The sequence below is a fragment of the Anopheles aquasalis genome, chromosome 2, assembly GCF_943734665.1.
Source record: "Anopheles aquasalis chromosome 2, idAnoAquaMG_Q_19, whole genome shotgun sequence".
Taxonomy (NCBI): domain Eukaryota; kingdom Metazoa; phylum Arthropoda; class Insecta; order Diptera; family Culicidae; genus Anopheles; species Anopheles aquasalis.
In genome coordinates this window covers 42,723,682-42,745,000 of record NC_064877.1, presented here as the reverse complement: position 1 = coordinate 42,745,000, position 21,319 = coordinate 42,723,682, and the positions used below count along the sequence as shown (strand labels likewise).

Here is a 21,319-nt window from a genome sequence, read left to right as displayed (position 1 = left end):
AATACTTCATATGGCGCAACAATCTGACATGAAGCATCTACTACGACATCCAGTGATATCCAGTTTGTTGTTGCTGAAGTGGTTCAAGCTGAAAATGTTCTTCTACGCTAATTTGCTGGTTTGTTCGTTGTTTTTCGTGACCTTCATCTTCTATGTGGTGTTCTGGCATGGAAGAGATGATATTTTAGCTAAATGGACCTTCTACGGCCTGTCCTTATTTCTTCACCTCTGTTTGATACTAAGGGAACTGTTCCAGATTTTATTAAACATGCAAATGTACGTACGATCTGCAGAAAATTATATGGAGATTGCCTTGATAGTTGGAGCTGCTTTGGTATTGTGGTTCAATCTCATCGAAGTATATCGACAAGTTATCTCGGCTCTGGTTATAATCATGATTGCTTTTGAATTAACATTGCTGATAGGAACGCTTCCCCGATTATCTATCACAACTTATGTGGTGATGCTGAAGACGGTTTCTAAAAATTTCTTGAAATGCCTGGGACTGTTTTCGATCCTTCTTTTTGCATTCGTCTTCAGCTTTTATACATTATTTCGCGAAAGTGATTACAGGCAGCCGACCGATACCAGTCATGCACATGTTTTCAATAAATTCCACAACATTTCCCTAGCTTTTATAAAGGTAGCAGCTATGATGATAGGTAGGTTCATGAGATACCCTTGTTTTAAACCATTACTTACAGTATTATCCTTTTTTCAGGAGAGCTTGAGGCGTCCAACTTTGAATTCAACGACTTCAACTGGATTGTGTTTGCACTTTTCCTGTTTTTTGTCCCATTAGTACTGAACAGTCTGATCAATGGTCTCGCAATTAGTGATATAACGGTACGAGTGAAGTAGGATTATTAACTTTCAGCATAGTGGATAAAGTATGTGTGTTTTATTTCATTTACAGAAGATCAAGGCCGAATCAGAAATAACAGCCCTTACAGAGAAAGTGTTCATGATTCACAAGCACGGAAACGGCAGTAAGGCGCCTGAGTGGTTTAGAAAACAGTATGTTCATTGCTTCCACTATTGATGAAAATGTTTTGGGAAGATTTAAACACAAATTATCTGGCTCGTTTATGCCATACTCACAGTTTGCCTCGGATCCGGAACACCGTGTCGCTTCCACACATTGTTATCAAGCCAAACAAATCGAATGCGATCTGGATGCCGGCACCGGTGGAGCGTGGATTGTTGGTTCCTAAAGCAGAATCAGATGGCCCCACGGAATCTGAATCCCGTCGGATGCTGACAGGAACGGACGAACCACATAGTGGCAAATGGGTGGAGTTTAGCCATGGGATGGATGGTAAAATAGTGAAACACGCTCTAAACATTTTGTATCCACCCAAACGTAATCGAGCGGAATGCTAAAAATCAGGCCAAAGTCATCATAAACATATGTTGCGATGATTAACGCAACGATGGTTTTTTTTTGAGATTTTACTGAAAAGCGTGCATCAAGCACAAGTAAGACATTTATTGAGTTAAGATTAGATGTTTCAAGTGTCACAATGGAAAGAGACATTTATTACAATCTTAGAATATCCCTACAACCCCTCTTTCTTTGCAAATAGCTAAATAGATGCATTTAGCTGAATAAATGTCTATAAAACGAACGCACCTTTTAGTTAATTACTTTTAATAATCACTTTTATGATTTTATAGAGAACCATTAAGGAGTCTTATGGGTGAAGACAATAGTTTTTCATTGTCAACAGATGTTGCTTTCGTGACTTTTCTGGCACTTTCCACCGGTTATTGAACCGTTATTTTTAAAAATATAAATACCTTTCGCGCGCAATTTCGTGCAAGTTGCGTACAAAACGCGTTCGAGTTGATTCCTCACACTAATTTTCGTTTTACGATCACGCCAGTAATTCCAAAAGTGTGAAGATGAAAAAGATTTTCGTAATATACAATCACCACTATCGAAGGCTTTTTATTCTGTATGCACTGAGCCTAATTTCACGTTGAGTATCCAGCGAATCACACCCTACAACACTAAACAAATACTTCAACTGAAAGGAACGTATCTTTCGCTGATACTCGTTGACCATGTAGTTCAGTGTACATAGCGATAATCAGTAAACGATGAAAAAACATGCGCGTCACCTAGCCAAACTTGGTCAATCGACCCGACCACCCAGACCCCATACCATAAAGTTATTGGAATGTGTTAGATGAACCTAGAGGCTTGAAATTTGCTTGAATTATCAAAGGTGATCGTTATCAAGCTCACCAGGAGTACTTGCAGCGAGGATTGATAGCTTACCAAGCCGAACCGAATACACCGTAGCGTTCGATGAAGACGTTTCAACACGTTTATGTAAAAGAAACACCAGTTGCCTTATGTCACTGCGACAGTCTTCGGTAAGATAAAGCTATACTATTTCGCAAACATCACACTCAGTAAATAATGTTTATCTCTATAAAAAACTAAGGTTAAACAGAAAGCATAATTCTAGACATCTTTTGGCTTGTTAACGTATAGGGGCCAAGACTAAATCATTGCATTCGAGCAATTACAAAAAAACAGAATGCCGTATTTTTGTAAATTCTTTTGGTAAAGAGATTGTTTTCAGCTAATTAATAATACAACGCCCATGCTACAAGAGAAACATTAAGTCTGATTGTTTCAACCCTTAATTAACTCTCTATCATACACAGAGGTAAAAAAGAATATTACCGTGGACGTGACTTACTTAATTGCTATCAACTTAGAAAATGTTATATTTAACCGCCACTACAGTGCAGTGGAGTTTGAGTAATAGTCTGAGAACCACTCACTAATAATTTACGTGAAAATTGTAAAATATGGTCTGTAAAGGCGTCTCCGTTCGTTTTCTAAGTGTACGAATGCGCTCACTAAACAACAATTAGTAGCTACTCTAAATCTCGTTACCAAACTAAAAATACACTAGTAAGCATCCGTAAACACTTCAGCTAAAGTAAATGCATTTTCAAAATGGCATTTACTTGAGGAGGTGGAATTAATGTAATGATGCGATCATTATATTACAGTAATTTCTCTAGTAATTAGCATGCCACTGATGCACATTGCAAGAGTATTTGTGCATCATCAATGTTTAGCTCAACAGAAAAATGTAATGAACCAATCTCAAAAGACAGAAGCAACATACCTAATGCATCTTGAAAATAAGGGCGGGGGGGGGGGGGGGGTGGGAAGGGGTTAGATTTATAAAAACAAATAATCCATTGAAAGACATTAGACATAAAACAACATCATTGATCTTTATGTGTAAACGGTTTGTAAAAACTCATTCGCTTCTGAGTCCGCTCTGATCAATTCTGGTGCAGTTTTGAATTAGAGTTTGGTCCAACACACATGATACCCGGTGTGAACACAATATACTACGTGATCTTTCGTGATCCAGACACGCACCAAAGACTCGTAGCATATCAACAAGTGGATGCTGAGCGAAGGCCAATTCGCTTCATTCACAATCTCGCGCATGCATTTAGGATGGAAAGAGCGGTGGCATCCGGCGACGCAACATAAAAGCCAACACATGAACATATGATACCGGCTAACGATAGCATCACTGCTCCGGGTGGCACGTAGAAGGGAGAAAGACTAACTATAAAAAATGGAAACAAAACCAGTTGTCCGATACGAACGGTCGTCACCAACCCACTGTTACTGGTGTGTTGGTTTCATCTCGAACGCAACAGGCGAGTCAGGCTGGACACGATCGCTCCGGGAGTTTGCTGCAGCATCCCTCCTATATGATTCACAATGACTGAGAGACTTGGGCCGCCATCCGTGCCACTTCTGAGTTCCATTTTGACGCGACCGTCGCTGACCGATTGTGTTCCTGGAGGTCAAAACCGACCATAACCATTGTTACCCTTCGGATGGTTAGTCATTCCAGCCGCAGTGTGATTCCTGAGTGCTTATTGACCAGTTGGTGCTTCCCTCGAACATCGGCGTGATGTGTGAAGATCCGTAGAAGGATTATTCAGAGACCCTTTACTACGTCGATATCCAGTACGCACACATGGCCACTGGAGCTACTGGTTCGGTCGGCTCATGTGTCGCTAGTTGGACATTATACGCGCCAAGCGACAGTTTAACGTGGGTTTTCCTGCTCCGTTGCCTCGATACTGTTAGTTCACGCTAAACCGTCCATACCGTCGGGTGTGGGCTGAAACTGGAAACTTCGTCACCACGCCACTTGTTGTTTTTTTTGTGGAATAAAAGCGCACCATGGAGTTAGCGCTCGCTGAATATTAGCACGGTTTCACAAAACATTATCAAAATCTCTGCTGTTCAGAAATTGTGGTCAATCGTGGATGGTTCTGTGTGTGTTTCAGTGCCCTTTCCACGTAGCATTTGACCCGCGGAAATAATCCAGCAAAGTTCGCCTCAAGCAGAAATGCTTCAGTGGTGATCGTGAATAGCGGCGATTGTGTCGGGCTCGTGGCGATCAGTCGCATAAAGTTGACTCGACCGTGTCCACATATGGAATATTGCGGATGTTCGTTTCCAGTCACGCATCTTCCCCTGTCCCGCGGCAAACCGAAACGGTCACCCAGCCAGTGGTGTAGCCATCAATTAAAACCCCCAAATCGTGAGCCGTACCGAGTGTGTGGAGATCGGTTCCGGTGTCGTGCGTCGTGTCGTTTCGAGGCAGAGGCAGTTTCTTATACGGAACCAAAAACCCCTGCACTTTGGTGAAGTGATTCGTCGATCATATTCGTTGCGCACCCGAGTGCTTGCTATAGTTAAGAGTGTCCATTATAACCACCGCCGGGAGCAAACATGAGCACCCAAAGGTTCCTCGATTTGAGCCTGAGTAGCCCGCAAGTAAGGAGAAAATGGCAACATCAGCACTATTGCACCATTCAGTCTCCCGTTCTATTAGCAAGCGAAGCTAAAATCTGTCCATCTTGTTTACCGTTTTGTAGCATGCCCTTGCGGCAAGCTTGGCGACCAACGATCTGGCGGAATTCAAACGAGCCCTTCGCAATGGAGCCAGCGTTAATGTACGGGATCAGGATGCTGAGTATTCGATCTTCGAGATTGCTTGTTCGACACCCGGAAAGAAGGATTTTATTACGACATGCCTAAAACAGAGCGCACTTGTAGCAGAGGTGAGTGTGTGATTGTGTGTCCGTGTGGTTAATAATTAGTAGAACAAATCGTGAGGCGCCGCGTCATCAACGCCCGAGGGGGAGGCTTGATGATGCACCGGCGCTCATCCAAGGCGGGGCAATACCGGCCCAATACAGAGTTTAAGTGGAACCGGCTGGGGATTGGTTTCCATTTTTTTATTTTACTGCGTCGAGTGGTGCTCGAGGGAGCGACCGAAAGTAAACATTACTATCTAAACTAACGGCAATGCCCGGCTTCGAGCAGCTGCAAACATTTGTTCAGCTACCCGTGCGGGCGACTGGCACGGGCCCCCATCGGATATTTGCGTTCGATGTCGGGAGCTACTCGGGTTGAGGGGATACTACAGCGATGATAGGCTGATCTTGTGAGATGAGTGAAGAGAATTTCTGGATTTGATGCTGTTTCAAAGAGGAAATCAAATGTTTAATAGCCATTAAAAACAATATCATCTAGCTAATTCTGTAAACATAGCCAAACTGGGTGTGGTACGGTGGACTCTGTGCGGCATAAGTGATGATCTAATCATTTAATTTCGGCGCCCCGTATCGCAGTTTTTATCACAGGAAATGGTGCGTGTGGGCGAGTCTAGATGACCACAATCAGCAGAAAAAAAAAGTTAAAGGGGTTCGAATCTCCTGCGCACAGGATCTAGAATTATTCATCTACAGCAGTAAAGCGCACAGTACCTTTTGAATTATGCAACATGCTTTGTTTAAAAGACGTTGAGAGCTTCCGTGCTTAATTCATTGCAAGAGTTTTAAATTTTCTTTATATGCTTACCTAAGCAGGACTATAAAGACAAAGCACGCCATTCATCGTGAGTCATGGAATCTATAAACGCGGAAATGATTAAAAATGCATATTTTGAAGGGATTTATGCAGTTCGAAAATCTTTAGTTGGAAAACTTTAATTCCTTGATAAACTTTAATGCATAATTCACCATGTAGAACAATGTAAACACGGTTCCAAAATTAGTTAAGCGTTTATTTCGCTCTGGAATGTAGTACATGAAACATTTAATGTTTTGAAAACATTAAATGCTGATGTTAAGTTAGTGTGCTGCAAAGGTCTATTTCGAACAAATTTCGAGGGGCCTCCATTAGAACAATAAATAATCCAGTATTACGACATCAGACCCTTTGAAACAGCATATGGAGCACGAGCATATGTTTAAAAGTATGCTAGTATTGTTACTTCCTTGAAGACGACATGTGACGATACATTCAAATTAATTTAACGAGTCTGCTACCGGCGAACCCCCTAATTTATTAGAATTTCTCGCTAGTCATAATGTTGGAATCACTTTTTAACCAGCTAGTAGTTTATACTTGTAATAGAAAGAGTTAGGCGAACGCATGAGTCGATCGTGATGTAATGTTAGGCAGGATGTCATTGTTTGTAGACAGAATTACTTTATTCGTCCATGTGATTAATGAACCGTCCAGTCACTTTTTTGTCATCATCGGTTTGGGCAAAATGTCGTGTCACGTTGTTTTGGGTCACGATGCTTTTGCGTGAGAAAGAGAGGGAAAAACGAACCAATTTATGACGCCCCAAGGTAGGCACCCCCATAAGACAGCGGTAAAGTTAGTAACGTTTCGGGCCAAAAAAAGGTAGTTTGGTTGGATCCTCTGTTGAAAAAAAAACATGTTTAAAATTATATGATGGTTGAAGTAGTATTAAAAAAGACCTTTTTCATCCTGCCTCGTTGTGCATACTCGTTGAACATAAAACATAAAATCAATCCGGTACGAATGCACCCAACGAACTTCATGTAGACGTTATAGAACGAATGAATCATTCAAATCAAGTATTTTTAATTAAAAAAAAGCATAATGTGTCCGCAGGTACAACAATGAATCCCATTGTTTGGGAGAATAGAAGTAACGTGACCTCGCTCCAACGGTAGCAACGTGGTTGTGAAGCAGATTCTTAACAAACAAAACAAATGCTCTACGCGCAAATCTGCCACCGGCTCTGTACGTACACGGCCGAGCGGGAGAGTCCCATACATACACTTGTGCGTTCGGGGGGGTTAGATTATCTCCGGCAGGTCGGTCGGTCGGTTTATGTGATGAGTTTTGCATGAGCCAGCTTACGCATAGGTCAGAGAATTCTCATTACCCTCGGGATGGCTCTAGAGAGATATTTATAGTGATCATTTAATAGGTGTGCCTCTCTTCGACGCTCTCGCGATAACGAACAAGTAATGTTTCATTTTTGAGTGATACTTTTGCCAAGTGGTTGAACGTGTATTTGTCGCATTTGTAACGTGTGAATTATTTTTTGTCGTTTCAGATCAATCCAAAGACCAACGAATATCCCATTCACTTAGCAGCGCTGTCCGAAGACTGTGAGAATTTGTCCGCGCTGCTCGAGAGCCCTCGTATAGTGATCGATCAGAAGTTTGAAGATCGTACCGCGCTGTTTCTGCTGTTCGAAAAGCTATCTGGAGATAATTATGAAAAAGTGTTTGAGTGCATTAAGCTGCTGTTGAAACATGGTGCCAACATTAATACCACTGACGAAAACAGCGTGTCACCAATAGCAAAACTAGTGAAGGGAAAAGAACGCTGGCGCAAAGATATCCTCGAGTTCTGCTTCAAGCATTACGGTGTTAACGTGGACTTCCGCAACCAACAGGCACGGAAATTAATTGAAAAGAATTTCCCTGACGTCACCATCCCACACTACGACATGGAGAACATAACGGTCGAGGTTCTCAGAAGTAAGCTGTCGGCCAGTTTGGAAGAAGATTTTCTAGAAGCGTTCCGCAAGTTCGGTGCCCAAAAAGGGGCACTTGCTGATAATGATTTCAAGGATTTGCTCTCGTTGGCGGTGTACCGTGCAAAGCTGGAGGCTGCTAAAATGCTAGTTGAACCGAAGATGAACAACGGAATGTTGCCCGATGCGTCTTTACTACTCTCAGGACTATTGGCCAAATGCTGTAACCGTGGCAATGTCGATATGCTGCAGTGGCTGCTGAGCATTATTCCGAAGAATGAAATTGGATTGATTAACGAGGATACGTTGCTGTCTCTACTGGTGAAACAGATCGATGCGTCCAAAGATAAGAATAAGTGTCCTTACTTCAAAATCATGAAAATGTTGCTTGAGGACGGGAGGATCGACATCGATAAGCCGGACAGCACCACCAAACGGACTGCTCTGCATTATGCGGTGAAGTACAAGATCGACCATGCGCAACAGCTATTGCTGGCTAAGGGAGCCAGCGTAAGTGTTGAGGACATGTTCTCCGAGTTGCCAATCTCTGACATGGATCCCTTCCTGCTGGAAAAGCATCTCGACTCGTGTGTGTCATCGAACGATCGAAAACCGGGAGATGATGACTACGAAGTGAAGATAGACTTGTCGAATTTCGTCCCACCAGCTCACAAAGCAAACAATTCCGATCCATCGCGGACACCCGTCGGTTTGCTGTATGAAGATGAAATGTTGCCAATACTTCGAATGGCGCAGTACTCCGATATGAAGCATCTTCTACGACATCCAGTGATATCCAGCATATTGTTGCTGAAGTGGTTCAAGCTGAGTGTATTCTTCTACATCAATCTGCTGATCTGTACGGTGTTTTTCGTGTCGTTCATCTTCTATGTGGTGTTCTGCTATGGACGAGATGATGCTCCGTTTAAGCTGTTCTTCTACAGTCTATCCCTAATTGGTCTCCTCTATTTGATACTAAGGGAACTGATTCAGTTTTTATTAAACATGCGAGTGTACATACGATCACCGGAAAATTATATGGAGATCGCTCTGATACTTGCTGCTTGCTCCGTCTTGCTCTACGAGTTCGGTGATGATGCTCGGCGAGTGGCCTCGGCGCTAGTTATACTTTTAACGGCGCTGGAGTTCACATTGCTAGTGGGAACGCTTCCCCTATTATCAATCTCAACTCATATGGTGATGCTGAAGACGGTTTCAAAGAATTTCCTGAAATGCTTGGTCCTGTACTCGATCATTCTGATCGCGTTCGCCTTCAGCTTCTATACATTGTTCCGTGTGAATGACTCAAATCCATCGGATACGGCCACAACATCCGAAGCACCGAATGCAGACGACGACCAGTTCAATCAGTTTAGTGACATACCTCTGTCTCTAATGAAAACTGCTGTTATGCTGACCGGTGCGTATCTCATGTGTCTTTTCAGAACCATACTGCATGCTATGGCAATATCTAACATTTGATTTCCTTTGTTGTGCTAATTTCAGGTGAATTTGAGGCTGCAAACATAAAATTCCAGGGCGTTACGTACGTAGTGTTTGCCCTTTTTTTGTTTTTCGTGTCAATAGTTCTCTTCAATCTGATGAATGGTCTTGCAGTCAGTGATACAACGGTAATGGTTGATTGTCTTGTACAACGATTGTTTGTTCTCACTAATCAGTATGTATTTTTTATATTTGTTCACAGACCATCAAGGCGGAATCCGAGCTCATTGGCTTAATACAGAAAGTATTCGTCATCTACAAGTACGAAAACGCATTGAAAACATCAAAACCTATCCGATGCATGTAAGCCTCGATTCAGTTAAACCTAATGGATGCAGCGGCCATCGTAATTAATGCTTAACACATTATTAACCATTGTAGAACCGACAATATGGCTTGGCTGTATCCTGCCAACAGTTTGCAGCTCTTCCCGAACACTGTCCCGCTTCGACACATTACCATTAAACCCAACCGATCGAACACCATATTAATACCGTCGCTTGTAGAGCGTGGATCGCTAGATCCGGAGAAAGGAACGCTGGAGTTGAAAAGAAGCGCCGAATCCGATCGTATGCTACCCCAGACCGACACATTCAGTACCAATTGTTGTGTGTTCCGGTTCAACCGGGGCATGGATGGTAAAATTGTGAAATATGCAATGGAAATTTTACACTCGCGCCAAGAAAGCGTCGGTTCGATCGAATACAGAATATCACGCATCGAGCAGAGCCTTGAGAGCATCAAAGCGATGATTCTCGCCCTTTCCACCAAGTAAATGCATTTTACCTTCAGCCAATCAGACAATCAAATAATCGAATATAGCTTACACCAGCCCGGATGTAATGTATGAAATTTCTGTAACGGGTATTACTGTTTATAACATTGATTTGGCAATAGAATGTGCTGTTATAAATTATGTTTTCCGATAACATTTTATATAACTACCCTTTTCCAAGTGAGGATAAACGATCTGAGATTTATGACCCAGTTTATGACTATTTTAATCAATCACACACGTCCACTTGTTCATATCACATTTACGAATAAAAACAGATAATAAATTATTATTATTGGTATTGAATGATGCATTTTTAATTGTTATGTTTAGGTTTTTGAGAAACTGATTATGGGATACAGTAATTAGCAGAAATGTAGTTTGGCAGCTAAATTGCAATTCTAATGTAATTCGTTTTTTTTTGCATTTCTCCAATGAGTTGGTCATTAAATGATAAATATCTACAATAAAATATTAAAAAAAATGATCTTGCTGCAAGGCATACCTCCACAGTCGTAAATATTTCTTTATCTCATTGTTAAACAAATTCGATCGCGATACATACTTAAGCGTTTGATATTTATTGACCGATATTGAATTACTTAAAAACTTAATTTGGAAATTGAAAGGCGCTGCAGATTTGCACAAGTCGACAAAAAACGGCTGGTAAGTTACCGTTGCTGTTTTTCAAACAAGCATACTAATTCCCTTTTGAAAATAAACATTGTCCTACTTCGGGACCTGTGGAAAACTGTGAGCAGCTTTCCGAGTGACAAAAAGCATTTCCATATCAATAAGAGGAGGGGGGGGGGCATCATCTCCAAGCGTGGTTAAAGATCGGGCGTCGAATACTCACTCGCTCACGAACTTCTCCCGAGCTTGGAGCGAGCACGAGCTTGGAGTTCGTGTCTTCGGATCACTCACGCGCAAATTTCATCTGTTCGTTGCTGGAGGCGGACGTGTTTTTTGTTGCTGATATTATGTGGGGCAACTAGAGTCACAATAACTGTGACACGCACCTACCAATAAGTGAATTGTGCAAGTGTATTGCGTTGATTTGAGTATCATTCTCTAGTGTGGAAATGTGTTTTAAACCGGGTTAGCGTACTTGGTAAAAGGAAAAAATCGATCGCAATGCGGCAATAGCGGTGCTAGTTTGTGCTGATGGTTAGCAAAAAATATCCAATACATCATACTCGTGTGGCAAATGCAAGCCGCCACGGCTGGCAATGATCTTCTGCGGTGTTTACAGTGTACCAATTACGGCTAGAATCTCAATGCAGTACTTGTGGTGATATGAATGCAAAAAGCATGCTGTGTGAGCGATAAGTGCATGGTGATGGTTCTGTGATCTGTGCTACTGAATCAGCAATGTTGTGTTACATCCTGCCCGGCAGAAGCAAAGGATGAGCCAGTATTTACGATTCAATAACGACCGTGTTTCACTGAATGGCGACACAGTGTTCTTGAGCAAGAAGCGAGCAGCGTGCAACTAAACCGCCGTGCATGGCTGCAAGTTGACGCAGCTGGTCGGTGGCGTCGGTTGCGTGAAGAAATCGATCCAGTATTGGGCGGATCATGTGGCGTGTGGATTTATATGAACCGACGGCCTAACCAAACGAAAACCATCTGTTCATACACCCCGAACGAGGTAGGTACACACAGGCACGTACGTATCGCTGAGACGATTGATAATGATGCGGTAATTATTTCGAAACAATAAGCCACGGAAACCTATTTCGTGATCCGGAGGCTGGAAAGCAAAACCTTGATGTACTATCGGAATGAGATGTCATTCTCTCTCTCTCTCTCGAGAATACCACAAAACATCAGCGTCTCACTGTTAACATTTACGGCTAACGAAGACATCAACATTGATGATGATGACAAACATCGCTCGCAGAACTTCCTCAGCGATTCTCGTCGTGTCGCGCCACATATTGCCTGATGAACACGTCGGAATTGGTATTTTGTTGGCGCACCGATCACTGAACGTACCTTTCTCTAGCGCTACTTCACAATGACTCAGTCTTGAGTGGAGATTTCAAAATGGCACGCGTACCATAAATATGTCAGCAGTACTGTACCTATCGCACGCCTCCCCACACCACGAGCCAGTTGATGCAGAGATGGAAATGAGAATGTCGTTCTAAACTACTCGCAATGTGTTTTGAATTGTATGAGTGACGGCAAGCTCACAAAAAAGGATAAGAAATTCATCATTTTCTTGGTGCTTGGGTGGTCTACTTTGCTTATGCACCTGCTTTCGAGTGTGGCAAAGCAGCTGCTTCCATAAAGCAATGGTTAGAAAACCAAACTAAACAACTACCGCCAACTGCGAACGGTAGCACAATTTGAAAGCCTCCACCATCCATATTCTGCCTGCGAAACAGTAATTAATGTGGGCCAAAAATGATCCCCTTAGAATGATTAATTAGCCAGTCTGAGGCTGAGTGGAAGTTCAGGCTCTGCGACCAACTGTGAGTAATTGATTGTGCTGGCTAATGAGGTGCAGCAACATTAAGTCGACACCAGCAAACGTGATATCAACCATCATCCAACCCAGGCCCGGCATTCATCGTTAACGATAATCCCCTTCTTGGTGGTGATTTGGCGATGAGTTGCTAAATTCAAATTCATCCCGCTAACAACCGTGTGTCCCATACAGCACCCGACATCGTGTTTATGGTTACTGTGCGATCGTTATGTTTTGCACATATTTCGATTTTGCATCAAAGTATGCGAAATGAGGATCAGGCGCTGGATTGCCGTCATCCTGGGACGATCGTATCGAAAGGGCAGGTTATGGAAAGATAAAGAAAAAACCTTATCAAAGATGCTCTTTCTCGTTGTGTCGTGCTCCTCCTCCTTTCCACGGAGGCTAAGTTTCAACTGACCTTTTGCGAGCTACGAGCAAAGTATTTCGGGACGAAATTGAAGGATTGTCCCGGTTTTTTTTTTTAACATTTTCTGCTTCACATTCAATGCGGGACCAACGATCAACAGGCAGGGAGGGCCTGTATCGATGTTCGTGTACGTCAGTACCCGCGTGGTGTCGGTGCGCGTGCTGTGGCGAGTGCGTTAATCATATTCGAGAATCGTAAAGGGGGTCTCCGTCCCGTAAAAGGACATACGCACGACCAGCCATGGGCGCGTGAACGGCGCACGGCGGCGAACGAGTTACCTGCTGATCAATGTCACCGGTTTTGGAACCCCGCACACCCGTTCCCCCCGGCGGGGGCCCGGCCGCCATGCTCCAGCCAGCCACGGCCCACATTCGGATCCGATTTCCGAGCTCGAGATCGAACGCTCGCACCAGTTGCTTGTTGCGGTTGGCCACCGAAAAGTGGTGAGAGGAAACGGCGGGTTGCGACGTGATATCTACGCTCAGCTCACACTTTAATTACTTCCAGCACGCTGCACACACGTCGCCAATCGAGGGGCGCGATCGGCTCGAAGGCTCGCAACCATCGGTGGCCATCGTGCTCCGTCCGTCGACCAATTGCGAATTTATGTGAGAATCGATCAACACCGATCAATCGATCGATGTGTGCGTGTGTGTGGTGGGGTTTGCTTGAGCCGGCCACCAACGTCTGAGGATCCTTGAGGTCAACACCAACCCGAACCGAACCGAACCGAACAGCAACCTGGCGAGGCAACGTAACCTCCGTGCGAGAGCGAAAGGCCACCGTCTGCTAGCCGTCAAATGTTGATTCACCACCCACCAGAGTCCAGCGATCGCTGTGACGTAGGTAGATGGCGCCTGCAGCCAAAAAAAAAAAAGGCAGTGATTCAAATACCGTCGAAAGCGAGCGGGAAAATCGCGGCAAACAGCCAACACTTGCTCCCTCCCGGGAGGAAATTGCTAAGGACAGAAATGCTTGGAATCCTCATCCTCTCTGCGCTGTTGTGGCAATTTAGTGCCATTTACCTTGTCTCATGGCGCGTGCGCGTTCCCGAGAGTCACGAGTCAGGCCGGGCGAGTGGGAACACAATTTGCAAAATGGTTTAAGATGTCACCTCGACGGAGCGCCGTGCCAGCTTCACGGTCTCTGGCGTTAGTTTTCCGTTCGGTTTTCTTTCGCATTCGATCGCACTCTGTTGTTTGTAGCGTTGTTCGGTGTTGCTGCTGCTGCTGCTGCTGCTGGTGCTGCTGGTGCTCATTAATGCAACCGATTGAAACAGTGGTGGTAGAGGTGGCCCAAGTTCACACGTGACACCACGTACCACAACCGCACCGACCGGTCACGTCTGACGTTCGCGACACAAATGGCCGCAGTCGACGCATTAGTGTGCCACTACCGAACGGAGCCAACCAACCAGCGGAGCCTGTCTGCAGCCAGCGTGATCTTTTTCACATTAGTAGCGCACTGTTGACTGTTGGGGGGATGGTATGTGTTGGTGGTGGTGGTTGGTAGGTCAGTTCACCTCGCACCATGGTGCCATGGATGCCGATGCGAACTCTCTTACCGGCAGGTGTCGCGAAATACATCGCCAATTGATATGTTAATGGAGGCGCAGGTGACCAGGCAAGGTGGCTACTACGGCACTCTGGCCAGTTACTGGCTGCCGTTTGCTCCGTTCGATGGTTACAATGCCGCACGACAGCCAATAGTCAGACCGCACCGAGCGAGCGCCAGTGACGTGTAATGTGTGTTTGCATATGGTTTGCGAGCTAATTGAATGTCACTGAAGCGATCGCATCACGGGCCATTGTCGTCCGCGGAAGGTCCCCCCACCCGCCTCACCACTCTGGCTTGGTGTTGCCAGTTGCCATTTATTTGGGGCATTAGCGTCAGCTACATGTTTCGCATCACAATTGGTGGAGGCCGCACCACCAACAACCTAGCCACCAGATTGATTGGCTCACGGTGTGAATTGTGCGGTTTGCGAGCCGGTAACACGACCGGACCACCCGTGGTGTCTCCAGTCCATTATTCTTTCTTTTTTTTCCTTCGTCGTCTCAAAAATGGCGATCTTACAGCGATAAACACATGATCTAGGACCTAAGGGGTGCCAGACGAGCCAGGTGTATGCATATATTATGCAAGCCTAGTAGGAATTGAAGCGGAATTGGAAATATGGGGGAGTTTGTTTACAAAACGCTTTCGCTTATATCGCAACACATTCAAAAGCAATATTGTCGAGAAAACATACGGCTCGTCCGTCCTTATATATGTTAAAAAATAAAAAATATTGTCGAGAAAGGGAATTCTTAATTGGAGTTAACAACAGGACTGAAATTCCAACGTTTGCAACAGGAATAGGGCCTGCTGGAGGTGGATCCCTTGACCTTCAATGTCATCCTTGTTCATTCCAAAGGAAAGCAAGAGCTAGAGTTCATTTGCCTAGCCCCTGTTTTTGGGAGCTTGGCCATTTTACCTACTAAGGAATATCGGTTGCGGAGTGCTGCTGGATTTATGTAGAAATCTCTGAACAACGAATCATCTAAAACGACTTGTTTTCCTTTATCAGTACTCTAAAACATCTATTAGCATATCAGCTAGTAATTGGATGCCCTGGGGGAACACCAAACAGAGCCAGCGTGGTGAGATAACAATTGTTTAATGATTCTAGAAGCGAGCAAATTTGTGTTTTCAATCTCATCTATTTGGTATCAATCGAATTAGTAAGATTACGAATGTTTTTAGTGCGTGGTGTGAGACTATTAAGCATTATCTTATCATTCGATTTTTAAATAATAAAAAGGTGTTTTCAAGGGCCCAAAGTCTCCACAAAAGTATCCTTGGCAATCATTTTCAAATGGCAATCGCTGTTTAATCTCGATGCATGTACCCAACTAGAAATTGTAATGTTTTTCACTCATATTATTCGGCTGTTTGTTTTTATTTGTAGCACGATTATGTGTTGCCGGTGAACTGGAATGTAGAAAAGTGCAACAAGGCTGCACGAAAACAGCCGAAGAAATGATTTTTTTGACGATGTAGAACCTTGGGAAATGAAGTTTAAAATCCATCAACACTCCACTATGCTAAGTCATAGGAAAATGCTTATAAATTAATAAACTTTTATCGGTTAAACATTGCTACAACAGTGCACATTGCGCAACAATCCTGCTGCACAAAACTCTACGTAGTTAAAACCGGCATCGGCGCGTAAGTGCCGTTCGCCGGGCTGGATAAAGACCGGACAAGCCCAACCCGGTTTAACACCCGCCCTCCGAGAGTGGCCAATTGATCATCACTGCCGTACGGCGACCAGACCGCCGTGCCGATCTTCAGTGCAGCTCAAAGTGAAAACGACACCAAAAGCCGACACCGAGAGCAAACCGGTTGACGTGCTTGTATCAACACCAACGAACGATCGTCCAGGACCGGCATCGTTCGCCTCAGACGACACAGAACCGGCACCGAGCCGGCGGTTTAACGAATAAATTCCAATTAGGCGTAAAGATCGCGCACAATAGATAAATTACCGGCGTGGATCCGGGCGCGACCGAATCGTCACCGTCGTCGACGACGCGTTGCTCCACTGATCATCATCATCATCATCGCCAATGATGAGGGTGCCCACGATGCACTGTCCACGGCACGGCACAAGACGATCAAGTGGATCAAGCGTGTGGCCAATCGAGAAAAAACAAAAAGCGCAACCAACCGGCGGGGTGAAGCTCGTGGCCTCGTGGATTCTGGCCCGTTGTCGATCCCATCGCCGGAGAACAGTGGCCGACATCTTTATCATTCGCTCGGTGAACCGCTACGATATACAAACGACACAGCGCGTGTGTGCTTGTCGCGACAGAAGCCACCGAGCTGGCTTACCAACGTGTTACAAACAGGCTACCGGAATCGAATCTGTTTGGTTACCGAAAATGGCACCGAAAAGGGATCGCTCCCCCCTCGGGACGATTTGCGATATGGCAGGACAGCTTACTGTCGCACCGGTCTTCCACCCGGCGGAGGGGGGGGGGGGGTGGATCGCAACGTAGTGAGAAGGGGGAAGCAGGCCGGGTATGCGATACTCATGCAAACGCATGTTCATGCTCGTGATTCAATGAATTGTACCGGGTTCGCCGTGCGTGCATGTTCGTTCATATGCTGGCTGTCTCGTTATCCAAGCGGTGAACCAATCGACATTGACCTATTTGCATGTTGCTCGTTTTGCGGCCCGAATGGATGGAAGGAAGGAAGTGCTGTGGGTGAGCTTTCGGAGGAGATTTGCACGCCGGCAGATGGTAGGCAGACCGGCAACAGACGTTTGCGGTTCCGCGGCACCCTTTGGTGTTGTCGGCTCATCTTACCACGTACGGTGTTGTGTACCGTGTGGTATGATTCTTCGATCTGTTCGACCTTCGACCGTCTTTTCGGCCTCTTTGTGTCGGTCTTCGGATCGGTCGAGCACTCTTACGCAGCACTTATGTTGCAATCGCGATGTTGATGTTGTTGCCAGGTACAAAGGGTTTTAATTTGTTTTATCCTGCAATTGTTTGCATGTAAATTTACGTGTTGTGCAGCATAGATCGAAGAGAGGGAGCAGAGCAGATCTGCTGCCCTTCTAATGGCAACAACGACCAACATTGGAAGGGCATTTGTTCAATGAGATAAATCGCCGATTTTTTTTGCTTTTTTACAGTAACAACCACACTCTACGATCAGTGCGTAACAGATGTAGCCCCCACGAGAGCAACTCTCTGTTAAGAACTATCTGAAACAGGTTGAAGTAAGATTGCTGCTGCAGCCCAGCACGATTAAGATGCAAGAAATTGTCTTTCAGATCCTCGGTTGCTCGAAATTCGCTATCAAGAACTGTTAAAATGCGTAACGGATGTTGCAAACAAAAGTTACTATCGTGGCCGTACGTTTGAAATCTCGGCGAAGTCACCAAATGACAGTGACTGTGAAAGTTGCTACCGTGGTCATGCACCTGAAGAGACGATTACGCGTGCGATCACGACAAACAGCTACCTTCATCGGCTTGTTAATGCTCGTTAACAACTTTCACAGCCCAGACCAGCTTCCAGAAGATGTGAACCTGTCACTCTGTTCTTAAACTTATCAACTTAAATCACATTTTGCGCGAGAAGAGGGATTGTATACATTGCATATTAAGGGGGGACTTCGGTATTTTCGGGCCAAAAAAAGGCCCTTTATGACGATTTTTTGTGACGTAACTATTCAACTTTATTCATGCAAATAAATGGCATATTATTCTACAACTTTTGAAGAATATTTGATATAGTTTTGAGCAACATTCATGTACAAACTATTCCATGGCATCAAATTTTGGTAGGCGTGTCGACGAAAAGTTACTTTTTGCGGTGTCCATCGTAGCGACATGACGGATCATCTGAAACATACAAATCGAATTTCGTTAGGTTATAAGTTTATCTAGGTAACCCCGGAGAGTTTTTGTTGATATTTCAATTTTTCGATTTCTGGCAGATTTTTGAAGTTGAAAAAGTGATGCTTTTTGCGATTCTCCCATAAAAAACGAACTTTACAGATTTGTTTAAAAAAAAGTATAAACAATTTTAATGATATCTCGACGGGATTACCTGGCAAAAAGTGTGCAAATTATGTGTTAAAAATTTCAAATCGATCGGCCTGGAAGCTTTTACGGTACGATGGACACCGGCTTTGAAAACGTTAGTTTTGGGAAACGCTCTTCAAAGTAGCGAGCTGCATGGAGCCTTGTGTGAAACGCGGATTTTAAAAAATCTGTATCTTTGTCAATTTTTCCTCGATTGATCCAAAACTTTTACACAATACTCTTGAAAGGATCAGCTTTCAGGGAAAAATGTTAAAAACATGTGCCACCAATAAAAATTAAATACCGAAGTCCCCCCTTAACAGCAATTGGTTCCGTTAAAACAAAAAATGTAGAAAAATAAACGAATGCAACAGAAAATGTGAAGCGAGACCATACCTGCCCACGGCGGAGAGCGAGCAAAGTGGTATCCAAAAACCACTTGCAACGGAATGGCATTCGGTGCGCTGGCTCGCTCGCTTCGCAGTTCGAAATCGTGATTTGTGTGGGGCGTGCGCTCTTACGCACCACGGACGATCGCCCCCGGGGGGGGCGCCAAGTGGTGGCTCCAGGCGACGAGAGCGAAGGAGCGACGCAAAGAGCTAGTGCCATTGAATGGGATGAGGTTTGGCCAATAAAATTGAATTTAAATGCCAATATGCTTTCCGTTTTGGCCAAACGGCGTGCAGGTGAATGTTTACACCCCCCCCCCCCCCCTGGCCACCTTGGCCAGGTGCTCCCAGCAGCCCGAGGATCGTTTATTTTCAATTTCATTAGCAAGCAGCGAGGAGCGCGTGTTGTTGGTTGGTCGGTTTTGGGTTGGGCAGCGCGACCTCACCACCACGATCCACCACGGGGCTGACCATTACGATCGATTGATCGTAAATATTGTGACGGGTGCGAAAACGGGGCCACTGGTGTCCCCATTCCCTTCCCCGCACCGTACCATACCCTCTCCTTTGGAACGGAATCATCGTCCCGGGAGTGGCCTGGGTGGCCTCCGTTCCGACGTCGTCAGTTGGTTAGTGGCCCGTTAATCAAACAAACAATGGGATCTTATTGGATTGGGTGGCGATCGTGTGTGTTTGTGTGTGGTGGGCACGGTGTATCGCATCTTTGTTGCAGACAATGCCGTTGCAGTGGATCGGTGGATTGTGATGTTGATTGTTCGTCGATGATGATGATGATGGAGTTGGTCGATTGGATCTTTGAATTCGACGAAATTGCAGAGGACCTTGTAGAGCAAATGCAGCTGCCAGGTAAGACAGTTTCTTGTCCACGTTCTTGCTGTTACATAAGATTGATTGTTGGTTAAAGGAGATGCAGAGTGAGAGAGAGAGAATGCCAACTAATGTCCGTTCGCTCAGAACAGACGACGCTAAGCAGCGAGTTGCGTGTCACCTGGTAATCGGTTTACGTCGCTAATGCCTGACAGATTGAGACCCGTGAACCTCCGGTCCGGTGCCCCTTCACCGGTAATTTCATCAAATCCGGCTGCTCGACCGATCGAACACCGAAACTAATGCTAATCCTTCGTAGCCGGCCACGGCACTCCATGCTGCTCCATCATCTGGTAGAGGTTAACCAACCACCATGCGAAGGCTCCCTCATCTGTGCGAAACATTGACCTACATATTGAGCCAGGGAGAGGGGGGGGGGGGGGGGAGGGGGCTCTTGCACATGATCGAAGTATTTTTGCCGTCGCCTGCCAGCTACTCAAACCCATGAGCTATGCATCTCGTTCCAATATGTCTTGGGCGGTTTGCGGTGCGTTTCTCGCTCGCTTGCTCGCTCGTTCGTTCGTTCGTTCGCTCGAGGTGCTCGCACCGTATGCGGAATGTGTTTTCGCGGCTTTTGCCTTCCGCACCTTTTGTTATTCTTCATCCATCACCACCGAGCCCCGCTCGAGAGGGTCTCAGCGAACTAAAGCTTCTTGTTTGGAGCGTGTGGCCACGGCGGATGCGTGTCTATACGCATCTACCAACCACTCTGCGGTATGTGAAGCCCTCAAGGGAAGGCAAGCGAGCACCCCTCTAACCATCACTAGATTCACCTCCCCCCCCGCCTCCCCGTTTGGAGGCAACGACTAAGGGGTTATTCACCGCGGTTCCGCTTGGCTTTTACCGGGCCATCGCACCGGGTTCGCGATTAAACCCCGTCCTGCTCTCGCACCTTCACATCATGGCGCCTTTATTTAGATACGTGATATTGGACGCCGCTTCGTAGAATCGCAGATGGACGCTGTGGGAAGGGACTTTGGGAGAGTGGCAGTCACTTCGGTTTGAGATCTTTTCGATTCTATGCTTCCTTCACCCACCCACCGTAGCTGGGAAGGTGGTTCCGTTAGATTGGGTTCAACGTCAGCAGCGAATCGGATGGGATGGGAAATGAGGGCGGATCGGAAATCGTGGAAACCGAATCCGTTCCAGAAGGGGGCCGATGAAGGGAAACCCCCGACGAGGGGAAAAGGTCGACCGGCGCCCATTGCTGCTGATGCTGCAGCTACTAGTGAGCTGCATTATCGGTTGCATTAATTGTCAAAACATTTCAAAACATTTCTGGAAACTTTGTAGCCCGTTGTTTGTAGCGAGCGTTGCATTTAAAACGTAAAAAAAATAATGACGTGGTGAGAGACATTTGCTTACATTAATGATTGAGAGGAGAGTACTTTTTAAAATTT

The 21,319-nt window shown here is 45.2% G+C and overlaps 3 protein-coding genes across 4 annotated transcripts in view; all 3 read left to right on the top strand.

Annotated features, from left to right (window-relative positions):
* Positions 1-1,383, top strand: part of LOC126575009 (transient receptor potential cation channel protein painless-like) — a 2,977-nt gene extending 1,594 nt beyond the window's left edge. The window contains exons 3-6 of the mRNA XM_050235488.1: positions 1-662; positions 722-846; positions 917-1,017; positions 1,104-1,383. The exon at positions 1-662 is cut by the window's left edge and continues 1,133 nt beyond it. Of these exons, the coding sequence (XP_050091445.1) occupies positions 1-662; positions 722-846; positions 917-1,017; positions 1,104-1,383 (1,168 nt within the window). The remainder of the gene's footprint in view (positions 663-721; positions 847-916; positions 1,018-1,103) is intronic.
* A 2,723-nt stretch (positions 1,384-4,106) lies between these two features.
* On the top strand, positions 4,107-10,458 carry LOC126570760 (transient receptor potential cation channel protein painless-like). The gene is made up of 6 exons (XM_050228738.1): positions 4,107-4,840; positions 4,942-5,127; positions 7,449-9,294; positions 9,381-9,505; positions 9,580-9,680; positions 9,759-10,458. The coding sequence occupies exons 1-6, from the start codon at positions 4,796-4,798 to the stop codon at positions 10,150-10,152; spliced, it is 2,697 nt and encodes an 898-aa protein (XP_050084695.1). The 5' UTR covers positions 4,107-4,795; the 3' UTR covers positions 10,153-10,458.
* Positions 10,459-11,104: 646 nt separating this feature from the next.
* LOC126573089 (inositol-trisphosphate 3-kinase A-like) overlaps positions 11,105-21,319 on the top strand; it is a 52,653-nt gene continuing 42,438 nt past the window's right edge. The window contains exon 1 of one of the 2 annotated variants that reach the window (XM_050232935.1): positions 11,105-11,803. The gene's annotated coding sequence lies outside the window, so the exon portion shown is untranslated. The remainder of the gene's footprint in view (positions 11,804-21,319) is intronic. The other variant, XM_050232936.1, reaches the window with a different exon arrangement.